Genomic DNA, 14,717 nt, shown 5'->3' with positions numbered 1-14,717 from the left:
TTATGTTAAAAGATAAATTTACAAAATTCTAAATAATAATTTTATAAAATTTTAAAAAAATAAATTTATAAAATTTTAAAATACGAAAAAAGATTAATAATATAAAATACATTAACTTGTTTGTGGCGGGTGCACCATCCAATCTATGTCAATATTTTTATGTAAATGAATATGAAAATAATCAGTTAATTCATTCTTAAGTTTTTTCTCCAAGTTTTTTTTTCTCTTCGTCGTTTCACTCCTTTTTTTTCTACTTTTATTTGACCGGTGATTAAACCAATTTTGATGTTAGTTGTCGACCGTTGATATTTTTTGTTTTTCGCTTATTTTTTATATTACATCTTTGCTTACTTTTCTATTTTTAGTTTTAAATAATTCTACTTATAAGACATATTTTTATATCGTTATGCACGTTTTTTTAATATCTTTTTGTACATTTTCAGTCGTTTGATTGTTTTTTTTTCTTCATTTTTATCTTTTTCTTAGGGTTGGATTTAATGACGTTTCGATTAATCAAGATGACACTTATTTGTTATCTTGATGATCTTTCCTGCTTTGGACCCTCGTATTGGATTAGGATACAGTCAGATCTATCAATGCAGTCAGATATGTTTTAATAGTTTTCATCTCTTTTTGTAGTTCATATATGCTTTGGAACCTTTGATATGTGGGTTGTCGACGATCTTTTAATAGTTTTCATCTATTTTTGTAGTTCATCTGTCGATGCAGTCAGATCTATTCGTATATACTTTTCTTTGAGTATTTTGATTGAATTTTTAACCTTTTACTTACTTGTATAATTTCAAATGACTAATTTTACGTGTTAATAGTTATAGAAAATATTCTAATTAAATATTTAGTTCACATTTATAATTATAAACATTCATTGTAATTATTTTAGATATTTTTTTAATAGAACTCATGACTTTTATTAAAAAAAATAATTAATACGATGATAAAAGTATTCATATATATTAATATTACCATATTCAATCTTTAAAGAATAGTTTTTAGTTGTTTATTACTTGAAAGGTTACATAAAATATTTTAAAAATATAAAGTATTTATTATAATAATATTTATTATCATCTAAAATAAGAATATTTTTTATAACTTTATAAATGAGTTGAGATTTGGTTAATGACACTAATTTAATTAAACGACAGATTATTAATATTATTAAAGTTAAATAAAATGATACTTGAAGCTTATCTTTTTTTTTTTTTTAAATGAACCAAACTTTTAGAGTAATTATGATATTTGAATAAAAGTTAAGTTATGAAATTCTTCATTATCGAGTAATTTCCTTCTTTTTTCTAATTTAAAATCTTAATAAAAAATAAAATCATTCTTACCAATTCCTCTTTCAAAGACAACGTTCCAGTTGACATCTAACTATATATCTACCCTATATTTAAATTAAAAATCCCACAATCACTTCGACTTATCCTAAATTATTTAACTAAACTGACATTATCACATAAAATGTTGTGGCATAATGATTGGACATTAAATCGTGGTACGTCATTCCTAATTTATTTATAAATATTAATATTAATTTTATCTATGGTAATTTAATTTTAATCAACCAAGGTGCACCATTATATGATGTATCAACATTAATCCATTAGAATACAATAATCCTTTAAATAAGAAATTAAGTTTTTTTACAAAATTAAATATTCATTAAAAATATTAAATTATAGACAATGTGAATGCTAAACTTTGTTTATATTATATTATAATTACCATCAAGTTTCGAGGAAACAAACTAGTCCGGTCGAAACCAACAAAACTTTTCTGGGGAAAGTTCAACTGTCGTTTTGCATATATATAGAGGGTTTTTTCTAAAAATTTCACCAGTAAATTAAATAATTAATCAAAGACATATTTTTTAATAATCTGAATTGATTATAAGGTAATATATATTCAAAGTTTTTTAAATTATTGATAGCGCGTATACTGTACAAATATGTTCGAATCTGAAATCTCTAAAAAGAACAACATTTCATTTTCTCACTAAAGTCACTTAATGAATTCATATTTTTAATATTTTTGAATAAATAAAATGTGTAATATTTTTTAAAATTTTATTTATAGAGTTGAGAGTTTTATGTTAATATACAAAAGTATATTTATATTAGATATTAAATACATGGTTAAGTTAGTATTTCGAATTTATTTGATATCAATTCAATTAGAAAAAAAATGGAAATATTTTTCTTTCTTTAGGAATCATCCAACATAGGACTCAAGACCTAAAGTCAATCAAAATTAAAGTTATATATCTTATCAGTATACGTAAAATTTGATCGAAATATCTATTTTTTTAATTGATAATAAATATTATTGTGATAATATTTTTTATCTTTATTTAAAATTAAAATGAAATAATAAAAAATTACTAGTATAAAAATTAAATACGTATTTAGTAAAAATAAAATATTTATTTATCATTCTAATTATAATTATTCGTTATGTAAAATTATAAAAAATATTTCCTTACATGAAATATAAATACTTAATAGTCAATAGAATAGGTTGGGATCCGGCCTGAAAAGAATGCCAGCACTGAATTTCTTGCTCCTATTGCTTGTCCTCGACGGATGATAAAATGTAATTAGGAGTTTTAAATAATTTTTTTTAAAATATGTAATAATAGTAAAATATTATAATCATTAAAAACAAACTCACAAAAAAGATACAAAGTTATTGTAAGACTTTTGCATGAACTGGTTAATATTATATCGTTGGATAAATTTAGAAATGGATCTAGAAGTATTTGGGTGCGGTTGAATGTTTTAAAAACTTTAAATTTTTACATATTTTAAACAATTTTTATATTTTTTATTGATGACTTAATTTTATTTCTTTGAAATTTTATAATTATGCACCCTTAAAATTTTAATATAATTTCTTAAATTCTCATCCTTAAAATAAAATTATATGTCCATCCATGAATATATATATATATATGGTTATTCTTTATTTGTTTAGATATATTATTATAAGTTCAAAGTTATTTTTAATAAATATATATATATATATATACACATATGATCTTAGTACACCATATAATTTTTTTTTTAGTTTTACACATATTTAGTATCGTTTGACGAATGAAAATAGATGACTGGGATTAACAGTATAAAATGAGAATATGATCACTAAAAAAATGAGTTAATCTCATCCATATATTTTCATTCATCTAACAATTTTAAATTTGTGTAAAACCAAAAGAGTTTTGCATTGTGTAACTGGATCCTAACCCATATGACTATCTATTTTGACTCATCCAATGGTCTTAAATCTGTGTAAAACTAGAAGAATTTTATATTGTGCAAGTGGATCATAACTCATGTATATATATAGGGATGGAACCATAATACCAACTCAAGAGAGCAAAGTATAATTAACAATAAAAATTGAGATGAAAACAATCCAACTAAACTAAAACCAAGAGGTATAACTATCCATTTTTATGAGATACAAGATGAAAGGTTAATTTCATAAGAATCACCTCATTTTGGGTACCATCCATCGCATATCGAGACCACCTTAATCAACAGATAGACAAAGATTAACACTTTTTTTCTCATCTGAATGTGCCCATATGAAGCTCCTAGTTAAACGTTCAATTTCCAAACAGACACCTTTCGAGAGGTAACAAAATTTACATAACATGAGAAGGTAACATATTCAACAATCAACACAGATTTAACGAGAGTTACCTGATCCACGAACGAACCTATCACGAACTTTCTGAATTAAATAGTCATAGGTTGCACGCATAACTCTCTTATGAAGCAACGCAGCAGCCAACACCCATATATCTCCTTAAATTCTCAACTTGTGAGAAGTAGAAACTCCCACTAATCTCACTTTAGAGATGTTCTTCCACATTCCGAGAGAAGAAAATAGTGGTTTTGGCACGACTTACTTGGTGCCCAGAGCTATCACAGAAATCTCAGAGAACAAGTTGAATCACATCTAATTGCGTCAAAAAGACCTCACTAAAAATGATTAGGTCATCGACAAAAAACAATTGCGAAAGCCAAGGTCACCACGTGAGAATGTGATCGGTCTCCAATTTCCATCATCAACTTTCGCTGAATAGTCAGAGTTAATCATTCCACACAATACAAATAAATAGGGCAATAAAAGATCTCCTTGACGAATCCCAAGTGTAGATTTAAAGGTCTTAGACTGTGCACCATTTCACATAACCTGAGTAAATGCCGATGAGACACAATTTTCATAACAAGTTGACGGAAGTGATCGGGACAACTCATATCATGTAACGTATAATCAATGAAAGACCATTTGAAACGATCATACGACTTTTCCAAATCAATTTTAATTATCATCCAACTTTTATGTCATGTTTTTTGATCTATCGAGTGAACAATTTATTAAAATTTAATTTAATTAGCCGACCCTTATTCTCATATGTAATGGGGTAAGGGGAGGTAGGATAGTAGGTTGCCCCCAACGTTAGGTTAAGAACAGCTTTCGTGGGAGACCTCCGAATTATGAAATACCATCCGTGGGACTCGATCCCACAACCTCAAGGTTAAGAACAATTTACTAAACAATAACAATATTATCAGATATGCTCCGTCTCATAACGAAATTTATTTGACTCTTATAAATTGATTTACGTCATGAAAATAGAATAAAAGCTTAAAATAAACTAAACTAAAAATATAATAAAAAGTCAAAATAAATTTTTTAATATAATACAAAAATCAAACTAATTATTAATCCATAAAATAATTTCATTTGATTCTTTACATTGAAATTACTATGCATATAAAAAAATGGTTAAATATTGTGTTATAAAATTTAATTCAAAATCATTTAAATTAAATAAAAATATTATAAAAAAAATCGAGTCAAACAAATTTCAAACCTAAAAGAAATTAAACACTTAAAAGCCACTAATCCAAATGGATATGAATAAATCCGATAACAATTTATTACTGATTTATTTATTTATTTATTGTAAGGATGAGAATAAAAGGGTATTTAATGATTGAACAGAAGAGGAAATTCTGTTCTAACATAATATCTTTTTTATCATGAAACCAATGGTTTGGTTGAACGAAATTTTCATTTATTTTTCACTGTGAGATATTAATACATCAAATCTTGGCCGACTCTCAAACCACGTGAATTTCCTACTAAACCCAGCCCCCATCGTTTTCTTAGCTTCTTCCCCTTTCACAATTCCCGACAGAATCCACACTGTCAAGGATACTATTAAACAACTGCCATTACTCTATGCCGAACAAATAACGATGGCTCTTCTTGTACGTTGTAGAAGGTCAGTGGTACCCAAATCTCATCACTCCGTTTGTGCATTGTGATTTCTTCTAAAAAAGTTAAAAACTCTGGGTGAAATCTGAATCCCCTGTTTGGTTGCTTTTGTTGCAATTTTTTTTTTCTTTTAGTCTTTCTAGAATTTGTTTTAAAAGGGTATATTGATAAGAGTGGAACGAAGGTAATTGAACCCACATGCAGATTCTGGGTCGGTTTGTTTTGTTGGTGATTGCCTGCTCTGTTCTTGAGTTGCATAAGGAGTTTTTACAGGTTTTTTTAGGGACTTTTGTGATGGATTGTGCTTCATGCTTGAGGTTTCTGTTTCCAGGAAACGAGTTTTCTGGATTTGGGCTTTTGGTTTTTGGTCGTTTCTCCCATGTTTTCAATGTGTTGGGGCTGGTTTTGGTGATAGGTATGGGGTTAAAGGTCTTGCAATTTGGTTTGAGTAATAAGGGTGTACTTCAATTTGTATGTGATGCTATAGGGAAATCGAATGATTCGAATTCGAAACATGAGTTGTCGGAGATCTATGATTCAAATATTCGAAAACCTGGAGATCATTGCAAAGAATTTGTCAAGAAAGATACCAATTTCGAAGCTAAATATGCTATAGAAGATGTAACTGATGAGAATGAAAAAGAATGTTGTCCTGAAGACGAAGAATTCGATGTAATGGCATTGAGGAAATTGGTTAAAACCGAAAGGAGAAGAACAAAAGCCTGTTATCAAGAGCTCGAGAAGGAAAGGCTCGCTGCTTCATCTGCAGCGGACGAGGCGATGGCCATGATTTTGCGCCTCCAGACCGAGAAAAGTTTGGTGGAAATGGAGGCTAGTCAGTTCAAGAGAATGGTGGAACAGAAGCACGAATATGATCAACGAGTCATTGAATCACTGCAATGGATTGTGATGAAACATGAATCGGAGAGGAGTTCACTGGAAAAACAACTGCTGTCGTGCAAGCAGAAGTTGAAGCTTTATATGAAAGATGATGAATTAGGCCAACTAGAACTCGATGCAGGCCTCGGCTTTTTTCAAGATTCTCAAGAACATGGTATGGAGAATGCATTACTTAGCTCACTTGAAACTTCAACTTAATTGTTGCAAGTTGTTCATGATAGTTCATTCTTAGGGTTGAGTTGAATGGTACACATTTAGGTGCTAAAAATGATGCCTTTTCGAGTTCAGAAACGAGTTAAAACACTAGAGTTTAGCTAAATATGAACACCGATTGCAGTTGTGCAAGCAGAAGTTGAAGCTTCACATGAAAGATGATGCATTAGGCCAATTCGAGAACTCGATGCAGGTCTTGGCTGTTTTTACTCAAGAAAATGGTATGTAGAATGCGTTAATTAGCCCTCTTGAAACTTAAACTTTGGTATTGAAACTTGTTGATTATAGTTAACATCAGGGTTGTTGAATTGACTAGATTTAGGTGCTCAAATCAAACGCTCATGTTCTCAAGTATGGAAAATGGGCTAAGAATACTTCTTTGTTCTCAGGAAGTCTGATTCTTCAGCTCATTTTTCTCACACAAAATGTAGCTTCATATCCTATTGAATTACCCCTTTGGTTCATCATAACTCTTAGCATTTTGTTAATGTGTGGTTTAATATGCATTGGTATATGATTTGATTAATTTCCCCCATTTTAATTTCATTTCATCAACTATTAATTAAGAGTAGTTAAGAGCATCATTGATGATTTCATAAACTATCGAGGGTGTCATTGATTTCATCTTTGCATAAAATCCAGTTTTATGAGGTTTTCTCGACATATATAGATATATTGATTATATAAATAAATATATGAATATTTATTTCAGTGATAAAAATAAGTGTTATTCTTTCTATACGTTTCGAGTTTGAGCAATTGTGTCTACTGGATACGTATATGTTCGTTGTCAATTGACTATTTTTTTAAAATGATACTACTTTATAATCACTCGCACTATATATATATATATATATATATATATATATATATATATATATATATATATATATATATATATATATATATATATGTGTGTGTGTTAAAACATTTCCATGTAACCATTTTTTCCAAAATAAAAAAAAAAATCTAACAGAAAGGTGGATTAAGGTAATGGGCGTATCAATATTAGTAATACTTTAACGAATTGACTAAATAAATGCCATTAAATCAATTGATACCAACACAGGAAAAGAAACAAACTAAATGACATGAAACTCAAATGAAATAATAGGAAATATAATATTTAATTAAAAATAAATTTTAATTTATTTGTTTTAAATTATTCAAATATTCAATTAAAAGAAAATAGAAGAACTTTTACCGTCGCCTATTGATTTTTTTTATAGACCCACTATATAAAATAAATCTAAAATAGTTTATTAAATTTAAAAAGGTATAATGTTAAAAATACTCCTGACATTTAATTGAGTATTTATTCCCTCCCCAATTTTAGAGTTTAGTTTTGGTTAATTCAGATCAATTCATGCCGCATATCTGATTTTGATATAAATCTTCGAGCAAAGATTTTTTACGTCTCGAATTCAAAATCTTCTTAAGCGATATCAAACTGGTTATTGATTGAACCACTTAACCTTTATCAGTTTAATAATTACTATTTGCTCATGGCTTCTCAAGCTTTTTCCATTCTCATTATTCTCCTTTCTGCTGTATCTATGTTTGAACTATGGTTTTTGTTTTGTCATTGCAGATGCTGCTGGTTCGGTTGGAATTAACTATGGTAGAGTGTCGAACAACTTGCCATCACTGGACAAAGTCGTGCAACTGTTAAAGTTTCATGGCATTACGAAAGTGAAGATTTTCGATTCCGATCCAGGGAATTTTGAGCGGTATACATAGATCAGAAAGTGAATATTGACTCCCTTCAAATAGAAATGTGATGAATCCCATGATCATCAACACTACAAAAAAGAAAAAGTATAAGCAACAAATTATACGTGAGAAGTAGAAGAATCGATAACATATATCATCATTTAGTTTATTATAATTAATTTAACATATGAAATTTAATTATATTCTTTTAAAGAAATATTTTTACTGATGTAGTACGTACATCAATATTTTAATATTATATCAATGAAAAACAGTGAGATGATAGATGGATTTTACTGGTTTCCTCGTCCATATAGGATTATGAGAAAAATGATTTTTTTCATATAAGACATTCACCGTATTATTTCCTGAATTATGATTATTGCTATAGTATCAATGGGAAAAAATCAAGATTACCATGTAATTTTATTTTTCCGGTAGAAGACATCGTGCAATTTTAAAATCTTTTAAGACACGAATAACACCTGACGTCTTCACATGATTATTGTAGCATTCGCTCTATATTAATAAATAATCCTGAAATTGAATTATTTTGGGAATTCTTTTTCCAACCTATTTTCTCAGCCATTTTGCTGGATTTTACTATAGAAGTTAAAACAGTTAATTAATAGTAATTTTTAAGATGCCGGTCAAGGGATCTTGCCATTTGTCGTATGTCCTTTAATTACGTGGTGTTGTTTTGTTAAGTTTTTTTTTTTAATTATAAAATGATCATTGATTACTTGTATATTTTTAATTTATTTTTTTTATTAAAAAATTGACAATCGTTTAAGTTAGATGTTAATATGTTGACTGAAATAATACAATCTGATTCTAAAACCATTTGAGTTATATTTTGTGAATCAACTCCTTATTTATATTATGTTGTCGAGTCAGTGCTTAAAATATTATGTTGTCGAGTCAATACTTAAAAGCACCGGTAGTGTTAGTAGACATCATTAAAATATGATTTTATCATATCTTAATCAATAAGTTAACGTCTAATTCAGATAATGATAATTTTTTAACGAAAAAATACGAATTTAAAATATATGAATAATCAAGTAAATAATTTATAATAATTGATAGTTAAATGACTTAATAAAATAATATTTTATAATTGAATTATTATTTTATAATTTTTAATAATTAAAGTTATTTGTGTATTTTATATTTAAATAGTGACTGCATTGAACTGATACTGAAGCAACCAACCAGATCAACCATCTTCATCAAATTCACAGCAGGAAAAGAAAATGTTGCTGCGATTCTCCCTTCAAAGAGGTAACGGAATAGTTGAAAACAAAATCAATTGCAAATAAAAAGGCTATGAATGAAATTTCTTTTTTTTAGTTTTAATTGATTTCGCGGTTTTCTTTTTGCAGTGAAGAATTTAAGGGCTTTAAGGCCTCAGATTTTGAGTTCAACAAACTTTCGTTTCTCTACAGCGACTTAATCCTCTTTAAATCAGCGAAATCCTCCTGTAAGATTTTTTTTTCCATTCTGCTATCAGAAAATCAAGACTTTTGGAATTGGTTTTGTTGAATATCTTTACCAATTGATTGATTGTACTTTACACAAAGGGTTCCTAATCTTATTGGAGGTGCTTTTGTTGATTCAAAGTCAACATCAACCATTGATGTTATAAATCCTGTGAGATCTCGCGTCATTTTTAAATATCTATAAATATATATTCCAATTTGAATGTTTATTATATTTGTTGAGTATATATATGTTGTTTGGGAAAACAGGCAACACAAGAAGATGTTTCACAGGTTCCTTTAACTACGAATGAAGAGTTTAAAGCTGCAGTTGCTGCAGCAAAGCAAGCTTTCCCATCTTGGCGCAATACCCCAGTCACAACTCGTCAGCGTATCATGTTCAAATTCTTATCCGTAGGGGCATGGTAATGAGATTAGTTCAGGTCTTTATTTGCTTTTTTAATTTTGGCATTTAGCTGACAAATGCATTTAATCTTTTTTTAAGGATAAACTGGCCAAGAATATTACAACTGAACAGGGCAAGACATTGAAGGATGCCCATGGGGATGTTTTCAGGGGGATTGGTTGGTTTCTGTATTCTTCAATATTATTGCTCTGGTTGATTGCAAAAACAGTTTCCCTTGACATTGGTGAAGAATAATAAACTTTGTCATTGTTTTTCTTGTATATTTTCTCGACATTTTTGTATAGAGGTGAGAGAACATGCTTGTGGAATGGCAACACTGCAAATGGGAGAGTATGTCCCGAATGTATCCAGTGGAATTGATACTCATAGTGTTAGAGAGCCACTCGGTGTTTCTGCTGGGATTTGCCACTTCAACTTTTCTTCTTTTTATCCCTAAAAGTTACAATTTACATATCTTTTGCTAACTAAGGTATTCACCCTTGGTGGTTAAATTTGCTCAATTAACTTGTGCTATTTCTCAATGTACTTGTTTGTTGTTCTATCAAATTGCTGGTTTATGAAACTTAGTAGTCTTCTAATACTCATTAATCAGCATTTCATTCCAATTATATTTCTTTATCGTTTTAGCAACTCGTACCGTACACGTAGGATTTTTGCTAATACCGATTGTATATTTTACTAGCTTACTTTTGTTTCTTCTTCCAAGTTTTGGTAGTGAACTCTTACCTGCTCTTACAAGAAGACCAAATTTCTCAAATGCCTAAAAGGGTAAAGTTGGTAATACTCATTTTTATGCTTTTACTGCAGATGTTCCCCGTTGCAGTTACATGTGGTAATACCTTCGTTTTAAAGCCATCGAAAAAGGATCCTGGTGAGTGCAATCTCCTAACTGTTATCATGTAGAATCCAGGGTGTTTTTGTCTTTGTTGTGCTAATGTACTGAAATGTGTTGATCCTTAAGAGGACAAAATGTTGCCATGTCTAGTTTAACCTAGGCTGGCCGTTCAAGATCTTATTTGAAAGTTGATGTTCTATTGGTAGACTTGGACTAAGTATTCCTTATAATTTCCATTGTTTACTACCCTATCCTTTTCAGTTTCATGGACAAAGGAAAAAATATGTTCTACTTCTGTCTAAATCTCCTTTTTTAAAATTTTATTTTTATGCTTTTTCCAGGGGCATCTATAATGCTGGCAGAGTTAGCAATGGAAGCTGGCTTGCCTCATGGTGTCTTAAATATTGTTCACGGTACCAATGTATGTTCTTCAGCAACATGAATTTATGAAGTGCATTATTTTTGTTTCTCCTTTTTCTCACTGTGATATTGAATTAATGATTTTTCCAAAAATGCAGCCGGCTTGGTGTAAAATGGAATTAACTTATGATGTTCAGTGGTTTGATTACATTTTATTATATATCCTCACATAATCTGTTGTGGAAGGACATTGTTAATGCAATTTGTGATGATCACGATATTAGAGCTATATCATTTGTTGGTTCCAATACTGTAAGTATGCCTTTTGTATCCAAAGCACAGAAATGATTATCTCTCTGTTACCACTTCTCAGACCATTTCTCAGATTTCATAATTGTTTGGGATATAAATATAAGTTCACTTGATTATTATTGCGGTTGTTGCTGTTAATATCACTGGTTTTTGTCAAGATTGCCATGTCTATCTTCATTTTGATGGGGATGGTTTTTAGGTCTAGTTTCTGTCCTGAACTTATTGCAATTAATGAAAGGATCATTGCTGTTTTGCATAGCAGTTCAGTTTGTTGGTTATATTTTTGATGCTTTTATTTTTCTTTTGCAAAGGATGGCATGCACATATATGGAAGAGCTTCTGCGAAAGGAAAACGTGTGCAGGTAACTGTGTATATTTTCCTTGGTCAATGATATGCAGTTTATATCGTAGTGATAGGATCACTTCCCTTAAAGCCGTCATATCTCAGACCTGTCAAATTTTCAGTTTGCTACGTCTGTGTGTTAAGGTTTGAGTCTTTCCCCCTTGCCAATCGGTAATATAGGTTGAAAGCTCAACTACTATGACTTCTAAAGTTGAATTAATTTTCCTTCCTAATTACCTATCTCCTCAGTCCAATATGGGTGCCAAAAATCATGGCATTGTCATGGCTGATGCAAGCAAGGATGCTACATTAAATGCTCTACTTACTGCTGGTTTTGGAACTGCTGGGCAAAGGTGGATGGCACTTAGCACAATAGTCTTTGTTGGTGACTCAAAACCATGGTATTATGTTCCCCCCTGTTTATTATCTTGTTTATTTCTTGTGAACTTATGATTAACAGGGACCGGGTTTGACCTTTTTCCAGGGAGACTAAGCTGGTAGAACATGCCAAAGCTCTTAAGGTGAATAGTGGAACAGAACCTGATGCAGACCTTGGTCCGATAATTAGCAAACAGGTAATACTCATTTCAGACATTTCCCACCATTTCCTGATTACTGGTAGCACGCAACCAATTACCGTGATAAAGATAGTAGAAATTTCCAACTTTCTTGTTTGAACAATTTGAAATGCTGCCTCCTCCCTTCCCCACCAGAAACGTATGACAGGGTAAAATCTATTATTTACCCTAGGCTGATCCTTATCAAGGTTTCAAGTCAATCACAGGGTTGTCTAATGAAATTTGGATCTGGCCCTCCCTGCGAAAAGGTTTTAGCCTTAGCCAACTTGACCCCATCTAGGGACGAGGGCTAATGATCACATATTCTATAGATGATGATACCTTTTAATGTATTTGATTCATTCTTCCCCATCTGTTCCAGTCCTTGATGTTTTTACTTTCATTGGAATTCTGCATTGACAGGCTAAGGAGCGTATATGCAGATTAATTCAATCTGGGGTTGACAGTGGTGCCAAACTACTACTTGATGGGAGAAATATAGTGGTATTTAGTTTTCTGCCATATTCATATATTAGATACTTTCCTGGCATCATATGGCTGATAGTATTTTCTATCTTTAAGATTGTATAATCCTAATATCATTTATATTTTGGAACCACTTACAAATGGATTTGTTTTGGGCCTTCCGGAAGTGGAAATTGTAGGTTACTTATAGAATATATAATTTAATTCTGAAAGACTGATTTATTGCTATAATCCAAGTGATTTTGCTGGTCTACCTAAGATCCCTCCTCGTCCATCTTCTCTTTCCTGGTTGATTTATGTTTCTGGAGTGGCTTAGTATGGTCCTTGTTGGGTTTTTGTTTCCCTGTTGCTAACTAGATTTCAAAAAGTTCAAAACTTGTTATTAACTTTCTATGAGTGACACGATAGGTTCCAGGATACGAGCAAGGCAATTTTATTGGTCCCACAATTTTATCCGGTGTTACAGCTGACATGGAGTGCTATAAGGTATTAATTTTTATTAGGGCTTCTAATACGTTGTCTAGACTATGCTCCCAAAAGTATGTGGAAAAAGTGGATAAGCGACCCTTGAACCTTCATTGGAAGATACTTGATTCCTCTATTTTGGCTTGTGCGGGAGGAAATCTTTGGTCCAGTTCTCATTTGTATGAAGGTAACCGACTTAAATCCCTATTTCTAAGCTAATCAAACTTTTATTGAAGCATTGTCAATTGTTAAATGCTCTTCCTTTTTGCACCCAACGTTCAGGCTGGCAGCTTAGAAGAGGCAATTAACATTGATAATAGAAACAAGTACATCCTGACTCAAAGCCTCTTTCTTCTGCTTCGTCTACGTTACATATTCATGTTTGTTTTATGTGCAATTTGTGTTCTATTACAGATATGGCAATGGTGCTTCTATATTCACTTCATCTGGTGCAGCCGCGAGGAAATTCCAGACTGAAGTTGAAGCTGGGCAGGTAAAACTATGGACAAATCGCATACCCATACGACAAGATTTACTGCAAGGTCATTTCTTTTGCAGTAACATGTTTCTCTGCTTATATCTAGGTTGGCATCAATGTTCCCCCTTGTCATTTTTCTCATTCACTGGCTCTAAGGCATCTTTTGCTGGCGATCTTAATTTTTACTGTAATATACACATCCTCGTTAACATAGTACTTCAACTTGCCATCCGTTACTGTCGCCGAATTCTCTTGACTACTTCCTAAGCTTGAAGCTTATCCTCACTGCAGGCAAGGCTGGAGTCAATTTCTACACCCAAATTAAAACAGTGACTCAACAATGGAGGGATTTACCTGGCGGTGGTGGGGTTTCGCTTGCGATGCCGACATCTCAGAAGTTGTAATCATGCTGCAGGATTGTTCTTTGGAGATGGTATGCACTCTATCATAAACTAATTCTGTGTTACTTTGTATATTTCAATGTTCCGAACATGGGGTTTGAATGTAATTGGTTTTGTTGGTAATAATTATAATAGTGTGATGAAATCAAATTCCATGGGAGTTTGCAGGTGGGGTTGGACACTAGTTTCACACCAATGAAACTAATCCATGATTAGGTCATATTAGTATTTTAATTAATCTTTTTAATTCTACGGCTTTTGTTCTTTAAGTTATCAGTTTAATAATTAAATCGAAACGTTTTTTTCATTAGCTAATCTGACGTTTTTAGTTTTACACATATTTAAGACTATTAGATTAGTGAAAATAGATAGTTGAAATTAACAGCAGGAAATAAGAAGATATTTATTGGAAAAAACAATGAGTTAA

At 30.9% G+C, this 14,717-nt stretch overlaps 1 protein-coding gene and 1 pseudogene across 1 annotated transcript; both read left to right on the top strand.

Moving 5' to 3' along the window:
* The first annotated feature begins 5,228 nt into the window (after positions 1-5,228).
* Positions 5,229-6,744, top strand: LOC120134397 (protein FLOURY 1-like). Its single transcript, XM_039150829.1, has one exon. The coding sequence runs from the start codon at positions 5,518-5,520 to the stop codon at positions 6,415-6,417; it is 900 nt and encodes a 299-aa protein (XP_039006760.1). The 5' UTR covers positions 5,229-5,517; the 3' UTR covers positions 6,418-6,744.
* A 2,979-nt stretch (positions 6,745-9,723) lies between these two features.
* LOC120133847 lies at positions 9,724-14,402 on the top strand (annotated as a pseudogene).
* The last annotated feature ends 315 nt before the right edge of the window (positions 14,403-14,717 follow it).

This window comes from Hibiscus syriacus, unplaced genomic scaffold, assembly GCF_006381635.1.
Source record: "Hibiscus syriacus cultivar Baekdansim isolate YM2019G1 unplaced genomic scaffold, ASM638163v2 tig00110597_pilon, whole genome shotgun sequence".
Taxonomy (NCBI): Eukaryota; Viridiplantae; Streptophyta; class Magnoliopsida; order Malvales; family Malvaceae; genus Hibiscus; species Hibiscus syriacus.
This window is presented reverse-complemented; position numbering and strand designations above follow the sequence as displayed.

Coding starts and splice junctions, on each gene's coding strand:
- LOC120134397 (XM_039150829.1), top strand. CDS start 5,518: ATGCAGATTCTGGGTCGGTTTGTTTTGTTGGTGATTGCCTGCTCTGTT.